We start from the raw sequence: 19,393 nt of genomic DNA, 5'->3' as shown, positions 1-19,393 counted from the left end.
GTTTTTTGATTTTTCGAAAAATTTCAAAAAATTTTCCTTCTAAATTTGACCTGTCCCATCCCTATCAAGACTAGACTCCCAAGTCTTGAGAAGTCACTCGTCCCAAGTCTTGAGAAGTTCTTGTCCCAAGTCTTGAGAAGTCACTTGTCCCAAGTCTTGAGAAGTCACTCGTTCCAAGTCTTGAGAAGTCACTCGTCCCAAGTCTTGAGAAGTTCTTGACCCAAGTCTTGAGAAGGCACTTGTCCCAAGTCTTGAGAAGTTCTTGTCCCAAGTCTTGAGAAGTCACTTGTCCTAAGTCTTGAGAAGTCACTCGTCCCAAGTCTTGAGAAGTTCTTGTCCCAAGTCTTGAGAAGTCACTCGTCCCAAGTCTTGAGAAGTCACTCGTCCCAAGTCTTGAGAAGTTATTGTCCCAAGTCTTGTCTGCTTGTTTAGGGCTTTGCCTCACCTGTCTTAGCTGAAATCAATTTTTTACGAAAATTCTTAGCTTTCTTCTCGTTTCACGCCATTTGCAGTCGTTTTTAATTTTTTTTAAATTTCGAAAATTTTTGAAAATTCTCAAATTTGAGAAATTTCAATTTTTTCGAAAAATTTCGAAAAATCGAAAAACGTGGCAAATCGTCCAAAAAGCGCACAAAACTAAGAATTTTTGAAAATTTTCAACTTTTCATTTTTTTCCGAATTTTCCGAAAATTTTTGTTTTTGTGCGCATTTCAGAAGGTTTGCAGCGTTTTTTGATTTTTCGAAAAATTTGAAAATTTTTCCTTCTAAATTTGACCTGTCCCATCCCTATCAGGACAAGACTGCCAAGTCTTGAGAAGTCCCAAGTCTTCAGAAGTCCTTGTCCCAAGTGTTGAGAAGTTCTTGTCCCAAGTCTTGAGAAGTCACTTGTCCCAAGTCTTGAGAAGTCACTCGTCCCAAGTCTTGAGAAGTTATTTTCCCAAGACTTGTCTGCTTGTTTAGGGCTGTGCCTCACCTGTCTTAGCTGAATTCAATTTTTTTCGAAAATTCTTAGTTTTCTTCGCGTTTCACGCCATTTGCAGTCGTTTTTAATTTTTTTTAAATTTCGAAAATTTTTGAAAATTCTCAATTGAGAAATTTCAATTTTTTCGAAAAATTTCGAAAAATCGAAAAACGTGGCAAATCGTCCAAAAAGCGCACAAAACTAAGAATTTTTGAAAATTTTCAACTTTTAATTTTTTTCCGAATTTTCCGAAAATTTTTGGTTTTGTGCGCATTTCAGAAGGTTTGCAGCGTTTTTTGATTTTTCGAAAAATTTGAAAATTTTTCCTTCTAAATTTGACCTGTCCCATCCCTATCAGGACTAGACTCCCAAGTCTTGAGAAGTCCCAAGTCTTCAGAAGTCCTTGTCCCAAGTGTTGAGAAGTTCTTGTCCCAAGTCTTGAGAAGTCACTTGTCCCAAGTCTTGAGAAGTCACTCGTCCCAAGTCTTGAGAAGTTATTGTCCCAAGACTTGTCTGCTTGTTTAGGGCTGTGCCTCACCTGTCTTAGCTGAATTCAATTTTTTCGAAAATTCTTAGTTTTCTTCGCGTTTCACGCCATTTGCAGTCGTTTTTAATTTTTTTTAAATTTCGAAAAATTTTGAAAATTCTCAAATTTGAGAAATTTCAATTTTTTCGAAAAATTTCGAAAAATCGAAAAACGTGGCAAATCGTCCAAAAAACGCACAAAACTAAGAATTTTTGAAAATTTTCAACTTTTAATTTTTTTCCGAATTTTCCGAAAATTTTTGGTTTTGTGTGCATTTCAGAAGGTTTGCAGCGTTTTTTGATTTTTTGAAGAATTTCAAAAAATTTTCCTTCTAAATTTGACCTGTCCCATCCCTATCAGGACTAGACACCCAAGTCTTGAGAAGTCACTTGTCCCAAGTCTTGAGAAGTCCTTGTCCCAAGTCTTGAGAAGTTCTTGTCCCAAGTCTTGAGAAGTCACTTGTCCCGAGTCTTGAGAAGTCCTTGTCCCAAGTCTTGAGAAGTCACTTGTCCCAAGTCTTGAGAAGTCACTCGTCCCAAGTCTTGAGAAGTCACTCGTCCCAAGTCTTGAGAAGTCACTCGTCCCAAGTCTTGAGAAGTTATTGTCCCAAGTCTTGTCTGCTTGTTTAGGGCTGTGCCTCACCTGTCTTAGCTGAATTCAATTTTTTTTCGAAAATTCTTAGTTTTCTTCGCGTTTCACGCCATTTGCAGTCGTTTTTAATTTTTTAAAAATTTCGAAAAATTTTGAAAATTCTCGAAGGGGTACCCCTTTGAGAAATTTCAATTTTTTCGAAAAATTGCGAAAAATCGAATAACGTGGCAAATCGTCCAAAAAGCGCACAAAACTAAGAATTTTTGAAAATTTTCAACTTTTCATTTTTTTCCGAATTTTCCGAAAATTTTTGGTTTTGTGCGCATTTCAGAAGGTTTGCAGCGTTTTTTGATTTTTCGAAAAATTTGAAAATTTTTCCTTCTAAATTTGACCTGTCCCATCCCTATCAGGACTAGACACCCAAGTCTTGAGAAATCACTTGTCCCAAGTCTTGAGAAGTCCTTGTCCCAAGTCTTGAGAAGTTCTTGTCCCAAGTCTTGAGAAGTCACTTGTCCCGAGTCTTGAGAAGTCCTTGTCCCAAGTCTTGAGAAGTCACTTGTCCCAAGTCTTGAGAAGTCACTCGTCCCAAGTCTTGAGAAGTCACTCGTCCCAAGTCTTGAGAAGTCACTCGTCCCAAGTCTTGAGAAGTTATTGTCCCAAGTCTTGTCTGCTTGTTTAGGGCTGTGCCTCACCTGTCTTAGCTGAATTCAAATTTTTTTCGAAAATTCTTAGTTTTCTTCGCGTTTCACGCCATTTGCAGTCGTTTTTAATTTTTTAAAAATTTCGAAAAATTTTGAAAATTCTCGAAGGGGTACCCCTTTGAGAAATTTCAATTTTTTCGAAAAATTGCGAAAAATCGAAAAACGTGGCAAATCGTCCAAAAAGCGCACAAAACTAAGAATTTTTGAAAATTTTCAACTTTTCATTTTTTTCCGAATTTTCCGAAAATTTTTGGTTTTGTGCGCATTTCAGAAGGTTTGCAGCGTTTTTTGATTTTTCGAAAAATTTGAAAATTTTTCCTTCTAAATTTGACCTGTCCCATCCCTATCAGGACTAGACACCCAAGTCTTGAGAAATCACTTGTCCCAAGTCTTGAGAAGTCCTTGTCCCAAGTCTTGAGAAGTTCTTGTCCCAAGTCTTGAGAAGTCACTTGTCCCAAGTCTTGAGAAGTCACTTATCCCAAGTCTTGAGAAGTCACTCGTTCCAAGTCTTGAGAAGTCACTCGTCCCAAGTCTTGAGAAGTTCTTGTCCCAAGTCTTGAGAAGGCACTTGTCCCAAGTCTTGAGAAGTTCTTGTCCCAAGTCTTGAGAAGTCACTTGTCCTAAGTCTTGAGAAGTCACTCGTCCCAAGTCTTGAGAAGTCACTCGTGCCAAGTCTTGAGAAGTCACTTGTCCCAAGTCTTGAGAAGTCCTACTCAGAATATATTTATTTTGTTTTCAGTTAATTTTCTTTGCTTTGATTGAAATTAATGTTTGTTTTTTGATTTTGTTCAGGTGATGATACTTTTTTCCAGTAGAGATTATGAAGATGAAATAAGTGAATGAATTATATTTTGTAAACTGATGTACAAACAGAATTTTTTTGCATAATAAAGACTTCTTTATTTTGAATAATGTTATCATTTAGGATTCCTGAATTCCTTCCATACACTCTAGGTTGAACTTAGAATTTTTTCGAACTTTGCCAAAAACTTAGTTTTTGGTACAAGTTCGGAAAATTCTAAGAAAAACTTGAGAAGTTCTTGTCGCAAGTCTTGAGAAGTCACTTGTCCCAAGTCTTGAGAATTTCTTGTCCCAAGTCTTGAGAAGTCACTTGTCCCAAGTCTTGAGAAGTCACTTGTCCCAAGTCTTGAGAAGTCACTCGTCCCAAGTCTTGAGAAGTCACTCGTCCCAAGTCTTGAGAAGTCACTTGTCCCAAGTCTTGAGAAGTTCTTGTCCCAAGTCTTGAGAAGTCCTTGTCCCAAGTCTTGAGAAGTTATTGTCCCAAGTCTTGTCTGCTTGTTTAGGGCTGTGCCTCACCTGTCTTAGCTGAATTCATTTTTTTTCGAAAATTCTTAGTTTTCTTCGCGTTTCACGCCATTTGCAGTCGTTTTTAATTTTTTTAAAATTTCGAAAAATTTTGAAAATTCTCAAATTTGAGAAATTTCAATATTTTCGAAAAATTTCGAAAAATCGAAAAACGTGGCAAATCGTCCAAAAAGCGCACAAAACTAAGAATTTTTGAAAATTTTCAACTTTTAATTTTGTTCCCAATTTTCCGAAAATTTTTGGTTTTGTGCGCATTTCAGAAGGTTTGCAGCGTTTTTTGATTTTTCGAAAAATTTGAAAATTTTTCCTTCTAAATTTGACCTGTCCCATCCTTATCAGGACTAGAGTCCCAAGTCTTGAGAAGTCACTTGTCCCAAGTCTTGAGAAGTCCTTGTCCCAAGTCTTGAGAAGTTCTTGTCCCAAGTCTTGAGAAGTCACTTGTCCCAAGTCTTGAGAAGTCACTCGTCCCAAGTCTTGAGAAGTCACTCGTCCCAAGTCTTGAGAAGTTCTTGTCCCAAGTCTTGAGAAGTCACTTGTCCCAAGTCTTGAGAATTTCTTGTCCCAAGTCTTGAGAAGTCACTTGTCCCAAGTCTTGAGAAGGTCTTGTCCCAAGTCTTGAGATGTCAGTCGTCCCAAGTCTTGAGAAGTCCTTGTCTCAAGTCTTGAGAAGTTCTTGTCCCAATTCTTGAGAAGTCACTTGTCCCAAGTCTTGAGAAGTCACTCGTCCCAAGTCTTGAGAAGTCACTCGTCCCAAGTCTTGAGAAGTTCTTGTCCCAAGTCTTGAGAAGTCACTTGTCCCAAGTCTTGAGAATTTCTTGTCCCAAGTCTTGAGAAGTCACTTGTCCCAAGTCTTGAGAAGGTCTTGTCCCAAGTCTTGAGATGTCAGTCGTCCCAAGTCTTGAGAAGTCCTTGTCTCAAGTCTTGAGAAGTTCTTGTCCCAATTCTTGAGAAGTCACTTGTCCCAAGTCTTGAGAAGTTCTTGTCCCAAGTCTTGAGAAGCTGACGACAAATCAGCTTGCCATTCCATTATCATCGGACTAGCCCGCAAGGCGCAGGTGTTTGGGAGGTTGCCTACATGTCAGATTTGACTTCTATGAGAACTTGTTATCAGCACGAAGGGAATAACGAGTCACAAACCAAATGTAAATCCAAATTTGAATAGAAATGCTACGTTTACGGAAATATTCTTCGCCAACAACCACTAGGGTCATGAAGTTTGACGTGGATGCTGGAATAAATGTGTGAACTTCTATAAAACATCATTCTGAACTTCGATGTCAAGATTTTGTATTTTAATTGAGCTGCGGGGCAATAACCCCTGGTATAGGGTGCCACAAAAGACAAGACAAACAGTATGAGCACAAGTGAAATTTATGAATTTAAGATGTGCTGGGAATGTGGGGAAGAACAGAAAGTGAAGAATGCATATAGAATTTTGGTTGGGAAAATATTTAAACGGTGGGGAAACATATCCTAATCACATATAATTAATTACGTTTCAATTTGGAAAATCTCTCGAGTTATAAAAATACAACATGAATATACAATCTGTATAATTACCTCTTTCTGCAGTAATATACAGAAGACTGACGGACAGACAGACAGACAGACATACATAGCGAGACCAACAGAAACACTTCTTCTACTTCGCAAATTAATTTCCATGATTTTTAGTAAATTAAAATAAAATGCGAATGAACCACAAAAGAAGTTTGTCTGCGTTATCAGGGCATCGAGAATTACGAAATGAGAATCTGCTTCCAACCTCAAAGAGAACACGACGCGCCACCATAGGAAACTGTTGGTTAATGAACTGTTTCACCAGATCATGACCGATGTTTCGGATGTTATTACTGCCTCCATCATCAGGGCAATCGCCTCTGAAATATCAGTCAATATCTATCAGACTATATAGTTATCTTCATAAAACTTAAATTGATTATTTATCTCAAGTGCCTAATTCTTATCGTCCATAAAACAGTGCAGCAGCCACTATTCCGTAATGGACCCGATATTGGATCTCACTCAGATGACGTAACATCATTTGTAAACGAGCGAACAAGATGATTGGTTGTTCTGTTGAACATCCTACATTGCTGTAATTGGGAAGCAAATAATTTCGACATCCATGGCATTATTTAAATGCTATGGGGCATATTTCAGGGTAAATGAAGAACCAAACCCATGGGTAAAAGTCGATCCAGTGGGGTAAGTGAGGGCGTGACGGCTGATAAGATTTTTCAAGGTCATTCTAATATTTCGAAACAGAACTCGCGTATCACAAAATAATGTTTCTCATAACAGATTACGAGCATAATTAAATAAAATATTGGGCTATTTTGTATCGTGTCACTAAAAACAGGTAAAAACTGCTTCTAGAACATGAAAACTAAAACGAGTTCTATAGTTATATAAATAAAAGGATACAAAAATTATTAAATCAAAACAATGTTAACTCAGAATCACATTATCAAACCAATTTTGTCACAGAGGTAAAACCTCATTTGTCCAAACCATAAACCAACATGAAGATGGCCGTCTTTTTGGCTGCTACGCCGTGTATTGTGGCAGACACTGGCCGACGTTTCAGATGCGACTGCCTTGAAACAGCTCCGAAATTTCGGTAAACCATCAGAACCTGAAATATCAACAAATAACAACAACAAGAAATTTTGTAGTTAGCTAAACTATGTATGTCCTTCGCCCCGAGTTCTTCTTAAAATAATCTGTACTGAAATCATTAAATTACTCCATCGTTCAATATACTAAAACTAGACACCACGTTTCAGTAGCTGGATCTGCTCACATCTTCAGGTAAAAATACATATTTTCTTGGGTCGGGCAGAGGAGCCTAATTTCACTCCCTGGTCCAGGAATTGTAATGACATAATATTCGTTAATCGACCTTAGTACTTCTTAAAACGTAAGCGATTAAAAAATATATCAATTTCAGCTGCTAGTGTTCCATGACATGAGAAGAACCAAAATACTGTGAATCAATCCCAGAAAAAAAATTGTCTGTGGACATCTCTTTGAAGTGTCGATCGATATAGAAGTATTACATATCCCTGAAAGTTAAAGTTATGGTCGGTAAAATCCCGTCCTATTTGGAGTCTTTGAACAATTCCCCTTTCATCAGTGCAAGAAATTCCCTGTCTCATAGAAATCGAATGCTCAAAAATATCACGACAAAAGTTCACACCAGATCAAACCTAATATCATTGAAGTCTCCTTAACCTTATAATCAAAAATATAATTTAAGAATTCAGTCCGTACCGCGAAGAAAACACAACACTTGACCATTCCAAAGGCCAACTGGTTAACGATGTTCAAAGAAATAATTGCTGTTAACGGAGAGATTCATACAAAAACCCATAAATACAAGATCCAACTTTGCTGATTGTTAAAACAAATTACTTACCAGTCTTCAAGGTCAACATTCATGTCAAACATCACAACAAACACAATCTTGGCATCTAATTTTCCCAACAAACTTCTGTATTCCTTAAAAGTAAAAAGTTAGTTTAATAAACAAACTTAAAAATATAAATTATACCAGGGCAAATTACATTTTTCATGTAATTCCATTACGCAAACCTTCATTACAATGTATGAAGATCCTAATTACGTAATTTAATCTTCACAAGAATTTGTCAATTTAACATATAAATAAATATTTTACTCTGGTAATATTTACTATATATTTCCCGATCAGAATCCCTCTTGAGTAGCTAAGAGTCGCTCAGCTGGTGAAACCCCCCCCCCCCCCCCGTCTTTTACATAAACCCGAACGTCCATTACCATGTTCTCAGGAAACCACCACTGGATACTACACTGAGCTAATTTAAATCTTCTGAAATTTTTAACGACATAATCATAGTACTACGTGGGTGAATCATAATTTGCATGAAAATGTAATAATGCCAAGTTATTTGTGAACTGCAGCCCCCTTACGTAAAACGTTCTCCTTAAAATTCAACTGCCAATAAAAAAAAGAATAAGATCGAATACATTTCAGTCTATGTTCCCTTAACTTACAAAGATTACAGCACGTCCAGGATGAAATTTTAAAGAGAGCTTTATTGTACACTAAATAACCAGCGCAGTCGATTAAACTTAGTTAAATATACAATCAATCAACGACAGTCGTTCCAAACAGGTAGCAATGATAGTACCTTTTTAAAAAAACAGGGTACGACAACTTGGAAATAAATCATTCATAAATAACCTTATCCATAATGCAGTTGATAAAGCGTCGCTAAAAAACGAAAATCAATAAACGAGTCAAGAATATTTAACTAAAATCACGCTCACAGCCACACGCCACTGGAGCGGCCGAACGCCACTGCACTATTAAGGTTCTAGGTTAGCTGGTAAAACAGCTTCCTTCGAAAATTTGATTTATGATATCTCTTATCAAGACGATGCCTTGTGATCAATATGTGAAGCAAAATTGTGGAAAACAGTTAGTAGGCGAGGATTAGTCTAATGAAACAGCTGCTACTACTATCGACTGTGAAAAAATGCTAATTACTAATTACACAACTCATCCTTAAAACTTCATGTCACGTTCATAAAAAGCAAATGCTAGATTCATTCACAAATAATTTACAATTTAAAGAATAAAACAAAGTCTAACTAACCAACAATTCTGCTTCCTTCAAAGGACTTGGGTTCAATTCTCGACAAAATCTGGCATCCTTTTCTCGTCATCACAGCTTTCAGAACAGCCCTGAAACCGCATGGAGCCATACCCACCATACGTCTTCATATCGCGATATATACTGACAAAACAGCTTTTGTTTTTCATCTGTTGCATATGAAGTTGTCCGGGGAGACCGTATGTCACTTCGTCGAGATTATTTTCCAATTCAGAGGAGAAACAGCTTTAATATTCAGCCCCAAACCTATTTTTCACAAATTTCATACACGTGCTCCTGAAACCTATGAATATTCGATTGCACAAAACGTTATCCTTACAATTCTACATACATAATCAAATAACAATCACACATAACTTACAAGAATTCCAGATAAAGTTCTAGCTATCTTCAATGCTTTCTTGTAAACGTGACTATTTCTATGTTCCTGCAATCCACACTGAACAATATCTGTATGTTGGTACTCTTGTAAATCTAAGCCACATGAATGTATAAACTTGTAGAACCGATGCGAGATGTTCATCCTCGAAAGATAACATCTTTTTATCTATTAAACTTGTTACCAGTTTTTCCCAGCTACCAAATATGACACTACGTCTCATTCAGTTCTTTGATTGGTAACTTAAAATACAAATGAAAAGGGAAACTGACATGCTTTAATTATCCAAGTTCCTCCAATAGTAATACAAGAGCCGAGAGGGTTTACGATGATCCGAGCTGTGCAATAAACAATCATACTGTCGTCTATACAGGGATTTTAATGCTGTTATTATAATCATCACTTTCCAATTTACATTTATTAAAACATCAAATTAAATACAATCGCAGTGCCAACTGTAAATGATGATAGGCTGAGACATCAGGATGAGGTGTGTTGCTTTCCTATTTCCATTAAGGAGTGTGACAACTTAATATATTTCACTAAAATAATTAACACTTAAAGTAATCATGATATGCTTCCATGATAAGAGAAATAATTCAATAAAAATAGCCAAGTGGCTGAGGTAGAGAAATGGTGCTTCGCAGCGGCAAAGATAAGCATGACAGAATGGCTTCAGGTGGCAATAAGAAAACTATACAGACTTTTAGACTTAAATCATTGAAGATTTTGTATCTACAAATGATCCAGTCATCAGGTATTTGGATAAGGAACAGACATCTAAAATCAAGTACACAACTGAAATAATAATAATAATATCAACTGCTTACATGGATATGAAATACATTTTAGTGCAAAACAAATTATGTCCCTTCAATTTATATTTCACAGAATTTATTACAAACTTTTCTTAACTTACTGCAAGCAGGCAACAATTTTTTTAATAGTGGCCAGGCTCATCACTGTGTAATATCAGTCGGACTACATTTTTCAGTCCCAAACTTTAGGGACAAACATAACCTTAGATACCCACAAATGCTCAGGTAGAATAGAAGAAATTTAATGAACAAATTAAAATTATTGTTCTCTGGCCAGAATACATCTGTAATTAATTAGTTTTATGGAAATATTATCTAAAATTATACTGCTTCAACTGATTTAATTACTGATTGCTGAATGAGTTATGAAAATAATTATCAATAGTAAAAAGAAAAATTGGAGAAAAAGCATGAAAGTCCATGTTTAAATAAGCAACTTCTATTTTTGTATTATTATCATTCTTATGTCCCACTACACACCATGTAGGCACTTGGTGTTAACCTCGACACTAGATAGGGGCAGGCGGCCCTCAGGAAAGGACAGGAGGAGGAAAAACCCTTTGTCCATGTTGGGGATCAAACCCCGGCTGTCAAGTCTATAATCACTCACTATACTGACTCAGCTACCCCAGATCCCCTTTCTATCAATGAAGATTATTAATTATAAACAAGTCTGTAGCGTATCGTCCCAGCGAATTATGTTGATTCTGTGTGTGAAAGTGATGGGTAGGAATAAACAATGTCACAGGTAAAGGAACTAAAAAAAAATTTAGGTACCATAATTTCTTCCTAGCGAGTCTCATTTCACATATGGTGGAAGAACAGACACTGAGGGGAGGGGGTACAGTTACTCAGGTATTTTTCACTCTATACATGTGGCAACATTTTCATGCTATCATGAAGAGTAACAAATTTCCTATGCTCATAACCTGTACGCCTGAAAGTTTCACACAATTAACCAAAGGGGACTGATGATGCCATTTGTGTAGGCATTGGAAAATGTGCCTGGAATTATAGGGTAGCATGCAGAATTTAAATCGAGTAACCAATGTGTAAATAAAAAAGTAAAACCACATTATATATACAGTACAGTTATATTTTTTCCTTAAAATCCATCTGCTAGGTGTGGAGCTGAATCCTACCTTCAATGTGTCTATTCCTCATATTCACGGCTATTCAGTTCAAACAGCAATTCAAATTCAGAGATTTAAGAATACACATGTAAAAGTGCCAGTGTAATTACAAACCTTCTTTTTCTTCATCTGACAGCTCACGTTTTAGGTAGTATAAAAGTAAGTCATGGATCCCATACACATAACTATCCAACAACTCATTCCACTTGGACACTGCAAGCGATTTCTTAATAAAATCACTCGTCATATCTTCTACTTCATATGTATTTCGTGACCAAAGAGTTCCCAGCACCTGCAATAATTAAATTTATAAAATGAACAAACATAATTAAATCCACGTTTACGGATCACTAATTTGTGTCTGTAAGTGTATACTGTATTCAAATCAACCAAAATTCAAATTGATTTAATTATTATAATGCAATTTAAATTGTAGTTAATAAATAAACTACAATACTGTAACAAGAGTTTAACTCTTAATGACAAGAAATGCAGTAGAACATAGTAAGAAAATCTTATGATCTGTCACACCTGATATACTTAAATATAAAACAGCTTTAAATCAAGTTCAAAATTCAGTCCTGCAAGCAAAGTCTGAAAATTACATGTTAATGACAATAAACAAAATGTATATAAATTAAAGAATAATGACTTAACCTCAATTTTGATATTCACATCCTCAACAAAGAGAGCAAAGTCCTGATAGTAGCATTTCATTTCATCTGGCAAGTTCTCTATACAAAGTCCAATTGCACCTGCTATGCCATTCTCTTGAGAAATACTAATTTTATTTAAATTTCTGGAACATGAAAATTTGAAATTGTTCCCATACGTGGGCACCTCTAGTGACAGGATACATATTCAAATGTCTGCACAAATACTACATATCCGTTCCTTCATTTCTGTAAATGCTGATGACAACTGTGAAATTGTAGACATTTCTTAGAATACCCCCCAAAAGAATATAACAGGGTAAGCCTGAGAGACTTCAGAGACCAAGGACTAGTCCTGCTTGCCTAACCCACCCTTCTGGAGTAACAAAGGAACTGACCCAATGGCACATGGCAGAAGGGGTAGAGATCTGACTTGTTGAAACCTTTCAAATTTCATTCTGTATCATCTTCAAACAACTACCAGAAATAACACATCATATTTTCTTGTGGAGTAACGTTCTGTAACTTCGATATAATTGTCGATGGTGAAACAAATGAAATATATCGTAACAAACGTATACTTTCACTGGTATTTGTTATAATCTGCAAAGAAGTTTTAGACGAGAGTGGCTGGCATAAATGTACGTAAGGTAAGTAATTTGTGTTTAAATGCCCTCCTCAATTGGCCTGATTCTTTTAACCTTCCTTGTTTTAGTTCATATGTGCTACAATTAATTGCTTTAAGTAAGGTCATTATAGGTTATAATTTAATTTGAATTCCTATTGCAATTTCTTGTTCATCTGATAAAGATAATTTGGCAAAGTTTGTTTCTTACTGATCGATACGTTTCTTCGGTGCATGTGGATGCCCTCTCCAATTGAACTCTGATTAATCAGAGCCAATTTATAGCAGTTATGTTGGTGCAACTTGGAATCAGAAGACTCAAAATACAAATTGCAGTATGTAACAGTGCTTTAAAAATTTTCACGTTTTTATCTGTGACGATACAAAGGGGAATTCAACCCAACATTCCTGCCCTCAGATTACATTTCAAAGTATCTGTGATAATTATGAAACATGTTCAAATTTTTAAAAACTGGGCTGGCATTTTTAAAGCTTTGCTTGTGTCCGTAGAAACGTCTTTTTACGAAATGCTGCTTTATGATGAAGCAAAGGAAATACTCTTAAATCTCCTTTGAGTAAAAATTATGTCTGATAATTACATCTGTAACTATAAATAAAAAATCATTATACTATATCTGGGTTCAAAATAATCTGTTAAAAAAATATACTGGAAACATATTTGTGCTGAGTCAACTTCATAGCATTTTGAAAGTCAGCTGTATATTACAAATTACATTAAAACATAGTGAAACTATTAGAATATGTGTGGTAAACTTTTTTAAGTATGCACCTTAAATTCTAAATAAATCAAATGGGGGTGTACATACTCGTATTAATATTGTTTATACTTTTTCAGGTATCTTTTAAATTTATCTTAATATTTAATACAATTGCATCAGAAGATGAGATAGTAATTGAGTCTTCTGTTGTTTCAACACGTCGTGGTACTAACTTCATCTAGCATTAAGCAGCTCAAATTATTGCTATGAATGAAATAAAGTGAGATGGGGCGCAAACCACATCTCACTATAAAAATTAGCGAGTCACAAAACGTTAAAAAGAACTCAATGAGGATATGGAACAGCACTAATGTGTCTGTTCTCATCCGCAGTTTTCATCACAAGAAAGGATTCTATGTTCTCGCAATACGTACATGAGTTTGCTACCTTCACCATCAGTGTAATAAGTATGATAATGAAGGCAGCATGCTCCTCTGAAACACTGGTCAATATCTACCAGACTACACATTCGCAACATCTCCGAAGACGGTCAGCCATCTTCTTAATCTGAATTATTATGGTACTTGAATTAATGTCCCCCCTCGCTTCTCTATGAATTTCAACAAACACACTGAGTGTCCTGGATAATTATGTCCATAATAATATAGATCTGCTCGTGCTCTGTATCACAACTTTCTGTTTTCATACCGTGCAACGCTTAAGTTGTCCTTCAATCCCTTCTGGATCATCAGAAGCAAGTTCTAACAGGCAAGTTGCCTCCTCCACGACTCTCAGTTCTTTCAAAGCCCTTGCAAGCCGGGGCTCTAAGTTCGATGGGGATCGGAATCTCTGGAACTCGAGCTGGACTTCTGCAAAACATAATAATGCATGCCATTATAACAACCTATCAGGGTTCTCAAATTTGTAAACATGGTTATCCTCTCCTCGTGCAGAGAAGTGGCAAAATCTCTTAGGAGCTCTGGTGAAGGGTGAGGCTAAAACAGGTATCTCGAACCTGACCATCAAGAAGAATAATCAGGCTGGCTTGCATTATAAGAGGGGCAGAAAGAGGAAAGGTTTCCTCAAGAAGGTTGACTGAAAAACTCTGTTGCTGACTCAGCCTGGGACCAATGATGGGGGCTCTGCTGTTCAAGTCAGTAAATTGCAGAGGGAAGCCGGAGATATCCAGCTGTCAGCAGCCATGGATCCACCGGCTATGCTCAGGTATGGTGGTCATCAGGACATGGGCATCACTGTGGAAGTTCACGGTCGACGGTGTAGAGTGCGGAGATAGAAACTGATGTGTTTCCTGAAGAGAAAGGCTATCCCTCTCTTCCATGACACCTATACCTATCTTGAGCAGCAGCAGCTAAGGAATGGCTCTGAGGCGTAATTTCACGGATAAGTCACTGGGAGAGAGTCAGACTGAGAGTTGTGAAGACTGGATCAATTCCAGAACTCAGAAAAATTTGTGGCATGGATCCCTGGGAAACCAGTGCAGATGGCTACCATGTTTATGAGATTACGACAGCAGAATTCAAGTCTGAGGATAGGCACAGACAAGTTCCCCAAAAAGGGGTCCACTCACCTAGCTTTGAGAGTGTACGATGATGGTATTTATGCTGTTCAGAGGCATGGACAAAGGGGGTCGGTGGCTCCTTCTTAGTTATCTGAGAATGGGGCTCTCCTTCCTACAGATTAACTAGCATCACAGCAAACTGGGCACTCATAAACTCAGTGAAGAATTGACTGCAGAGCATACAAGTATATCTCTGACACAGCAGCCATGATATTGACTGTACTTCTATAGGAAGATCCATTTATATACCTGACTCAACACCAATGGCAAGAGTGTTCTGCATACTTGCTCTGTGACTCAATCAAACTGCTGCTGTCTATGTTGGCAGACATAATTAACTACTGCAGGGAAAGGCAAATGGCCTTATTCTAGGATGTAATGGTAAATCACAACAAGTAACATAGAGAAGTTTGGTCACCAATCCTAGAGCACTACTGGAATACCCAGAATCCAAAAATTTACAAATATTAAATCAAGGAGAAAGGTTCACCTTCCTCAGCAATAGAATGCAGGAAATAATAGATTTTAATCCATGTGAGATAAATGGATGGTGTCTCAGAACCATCTTTATCATGTCATAAGCATATCATCTTTAATCTCAAGAGAGAGCACAACTACAGAAATTCACAGACCACCTGATGGGCCTCCTATTGGGAGGAACCACAGTCGGTTTCTTGGTCACTCTGGTATTCTGGAGGGTACTGCAATAGCTGTGGAGTTTCTTCAGGAAGCCATTCTCTCTTCATATGAAAATAACCATCCCTTATCAGACCACAAAAAGGCAAGGCAAAGGTTTCCTGTTGCAGAGGTCTATTTGGCACTAAAAACAAAAGATCTCCTGTCGTGATATCAATGACACTCCACAAAATGCTCACTAAGCAACGCAGAGACACATATGGGCCTTCTTTGCTTCCTTCCAGTGAAATGCTGGAGACTGATTTCCCTGTCTCTGAAGTGTTAAATGAGGAAAAGACTGCATGGTAATAACATTCCACATGCACAATAAAAGTAAAGCCATCCCATTATACGCCATGAAGGTCACTTGAGGGGAGAGGAGGTATAGCTCCTAATTCTTGACCTCAGCACTAGATGAGGGTGAGTGGTCAGTATCACGACCCAGTCACATCACACTCCGAGGAAGGGACCCCAGTACCCATTGGATACGAGTCTGGGTGCAGAGGCTAGAGGACAAAATTTCAGTTGTCCAGCCCGTAACTAGTCACAGCTCATTCCATATGAACAATGACAAAGAAAAAGCTATTTAAGGCAATGCCAATTTTGATCTTCTGGGTTGTGATCCCATACAACAAGTTTTTACCAACATTTTGGAAATGTTCATATAGTCTCCATAATCAGGGTTGATACAAAACTAGTTGTTTGACTCTGCATAGTGTTGCCTAACTGTAGAAGTTAACAATATCAACTTTCAGGTTATATTTAAGACAAGATGCAGCATACCAATTTACTATTAATCTGAATCAAAGCACTGCTCTGAGATATATTAAGTAATTTCTTAGTAGGATTTGAGGTTCTAATGGCAGTGTGAACGAAGATAGTTATCTTCTGGGTTGTAGCACTGTGTAGTCAGGTAGACATTTACCAACGTTTCAGAGGTCATACTCCATTCACGGTCCAGCTCCTATAAACAGCACCACTCACCCAACTGGCACATTCATCGCCCTGATGACGGAGGCAGTATGACCTCTGAAACGTTGGTAAACATCGACCAGACTACACAGTGCAAGAACCCAGAAGACAGCAATCTTCATACTCTGATGACGGAGGCAGTATGACCTCTGAAACGTTGGTTAACATCGACCAGACTACACAGCGCAAGAACCCAGAAGACAGAAATCTTCATACTCTGATGACGGAGGCAGTATGACCTCCGAAACGTTGGTAAACATCTACCAGACTACACGGCGCAACAACCCAGAAGACAGAAATCTTCATACTCATCGCCCTGATGACGGAGGCAGTATGACCTCTGAAACGTTGGTAAACATCGACCAGACTACACAGCGCAAGAACCCAGAAGACAGCAATCTTCATACTCTGATGACGGAGGCAGTATGACCTCTGAAACGTTGGTTAACATCGACCAGACTACACAGCGCAAGAACCCAGAAGACAGAAATCTTCATACTCTGATGACGGAGGCAGTATGACCTCTGAAACGTTGTTTAACATCGACCAGACTACACGGCGCAACAACCCAGAAGACAGAAATCTTCATACTCTGATGATGGACGCAGTATGACCTCTGAAACGTTGGTTAACATCTACCAGACTACACAGCGCAACAACCCAGAAGACAGAAATCTTCACACTCTGATGATGGAGGCAGTATGACCTCTGAAACGTTGGTTAACATCGACCAGACTACACAGCGCAACAACCCAGAAGACAGAAATCTTCACACTCTGATGATGGAGGCAGTATGACCTCTGAAACGTTGGTTAACATCGACCAGACTACACAGCACAACAACCCAGAAGACAGAAATCTTCATACTCTGATGATGGAGGCAGTATGACCTCTGAAACGTTGGTAAACATCTACCAGACTACACAGCGCAACAACCCAGAAGACAGCAATCTTCAGGGGTCAAGAAGTTTATTCCCTGGTCCCAAACCAGCTATTCAGTCTCGCCAAGTGTTGGAAGGCTCATGGTTATAGAGTGGCTGCAAATGAGGCAGCCAAAGCTCCTCATTGAAATGCCTCTGGACAAACTATCTATGGACCTACTGGACGTGGAGAGAAATAATGCAGGTTCATAATGGTTGTTAAATGGTCATTAAACATTGACGTGTCACCTATATGTATATTGGTGCATGCTCAAAGAACTGCCACATTCAAAAGATGTGAACAGGAGGAATCCTCCTAAAATATACTCCATCAATGACCAGCACTGGCTCGACAAAGATTACTGATATTCAGTTCTACACTTCTAGATCCAGCATACATTAGGAGGGTCTCAGTCAATCGGTGTGGTCATGGTTCTTTGAAGCACCCTAACATGATCAAGAGAACGCAATGTGTCCAGTAATGATCCAAGTGCGTGGGGCAACCTAGATCAATATCAGCTTACCTGCAGGAGCATTTATTCCTGCAGTCTGGCAGCTGCTCTTTCATTTCCTTCAGTGTGCTTTCCTGGGTTTCAAATTCTTCGATAAGTCTCTGCACATATCACAGGAAATCAATATATAACTCTTATAACATATTTACACAAATACATTTCATATATATTGGTACAAATGATGGACTGAACAGTTTATACCTCTCCTTATGCAAAACTCATAAAGAAGTGTATATTTAGGAAACTAAAACTGTCTACACTGTGAAGTCTGAAGGTTTCTCATGATGGTGCATTATAAAGCGTAAAATTATTTTTTTTGACTTTGTCCCTCACCTAAATTATAAAATAATAAAATTACATTTCAGAAACTGGATTCTGCTTCCATCTTCAGGCAGAAGGGGCGAAAAGCGCAGAAGCTCTATCTGCAGGGTCCCATGGTTGACCTAGCCTAATAGATAGGGTTTCTGTCCTGAAGAAAGAAACAAAATTGAGCTTCTGAAACACTGTGATTTTATAATTTAGACAATGGCCAAATTTTCAACAACAACAACAACAAAAAATCCACACTGGAGTTAAGGTTCTCATGACAGTAATATGAATATGGCTGTCTTCTGGATTGTACCGAGAGGTCCTTCCTGCCTCCATCATCTGAGTATGCCATGAATATGAAACGCAAGACAAAGAAGGAAACAATCTCCAGACAACATTCAAACATATACTGATGTTCACCAAGTGCAAACCAAAATCAGATATCCAAGAATGGTCCAAGCTAAAACAAGAATTATATAAAAATGAAAGTAAAGATGTCCCATTAAACACCACGTAGGTGCTTGCGGGGGAGAGGAGGTATAGCTCCTACTCATTCTTAACCTCAACACTATGTGGGGAGTGAGTGGTTAGTGTCATGCCCCAGCCACACTCCACCCCACTGTAAAGGAAGCCAGGTGAGCCCCAGAGCTGGTATAGATGCAGAGGCTAGAGGAAACATCCTCTGTCCCCATCGAGGATCAAACTGCGGTCGTCTAGTCCAGTGGCATTCAACCTTTTTTGTTCGCGTACCCCCCAGATATAATTCCTCTTCAACTTTGTACCCCCAAAGTTGTTGGTGTATAATACAAGTTATACATAGTATATAATCTACATCTAAAATAAATTAAATGAATTACATTACTGATTATTCAGTGTTTATCATAAAATAATATTTTTTTTTTAAATTTCACGTACCCCCTAAGATGTCTTCGTGTACCCCCAGATATAATTTCTCTTCAACTTTGTACCCCCAAAGTTGTTGGTGTATAATTCAAGTTATACATAGTATATAATCTACATCTAAAATAAATTAAATAAATTACATTACTGATTATTCAGTGTTTAACTTAAAATAATTTTTTTTAAATTTCACGTACCCCCTAAGATGTCTTCGTGTACCCCCAGATATAATTTCTCTTCAACTTTGTACCCCCAAAGTTGTTGGTGTATAATTCAAGTTATACATAGTATATAATCTACATCTAAAATAAATTAAATAAATTACATTACTGATTATTCAGTGTTTATCTTAAAATAATTTTTTTTAAATTTCACGTACCCCCTAAGATGTCTTCGTGTACCCCCAGATATAATTTCTCTTCAACTTTGTACC

The 19,393-nt window shown here is 37.7% G+C and overlaps 1 protein-coding gene across 4 annotated transcripts in view; it reads right to left on the bottom strand.

The window, feature by feature from the left end:
- LOC147871620 (uncharacterized) overlaps positions 1 to 19,393 on the bottom strand; it is a 112,144-nt gene that overhangs the window by 80,672 nt on the left and 12,079 nt on the right. Inside the window, exons 6-8 of one of the 4 annotated variants that reach the window (XM_087360650.1) lie at positions 17,764 to 17,852; positions 13,802 to 13,962; positions 11,247 to 11,388 (exon numbers count right to left, since the gene is read on the bottom strand). In XM_087360650.1, the coding sequence (XP_087216776.1) occupies positions 13,842 to 13,962; positions 17,764 to 17,852 (210 nt within the window). In that variant the 3' untranslated portion in view covers positions 11,247 to 11,388; positions 13,802 to 13,841. Of the gene's footprint in view, positions 1 to 9,504; positions 11,389 to 13,801; positions 13,963 to 17,763; positions 17,853 to 19,393 lie in introns of those variants that run through there. The other 3 variants (XM_087360651.1, XM_087360654.1, XM_087360653.1) reach the window with 3 other exon arrangements.

This window comes from Zootermopsis nevadensis, unplaced genomic scaffold (genome assembly GCF_977971745.1).
Source record: "Zootermopsis nevadensis isolate Lab colony 2312 unplaced genomic scaffold, Znev_1.0 Znev_ptg000045l, whole genome shotgun sequence".
NCBI lineage: Eukaryota > Metazoa > Arthropoda > Insecta > Blattodea > Termopsidae > Zootermopsis > Zootermopsis nevadensis.
This window is presented reverse-complemented; position numbering and strand designations above follow the sequence as displayed.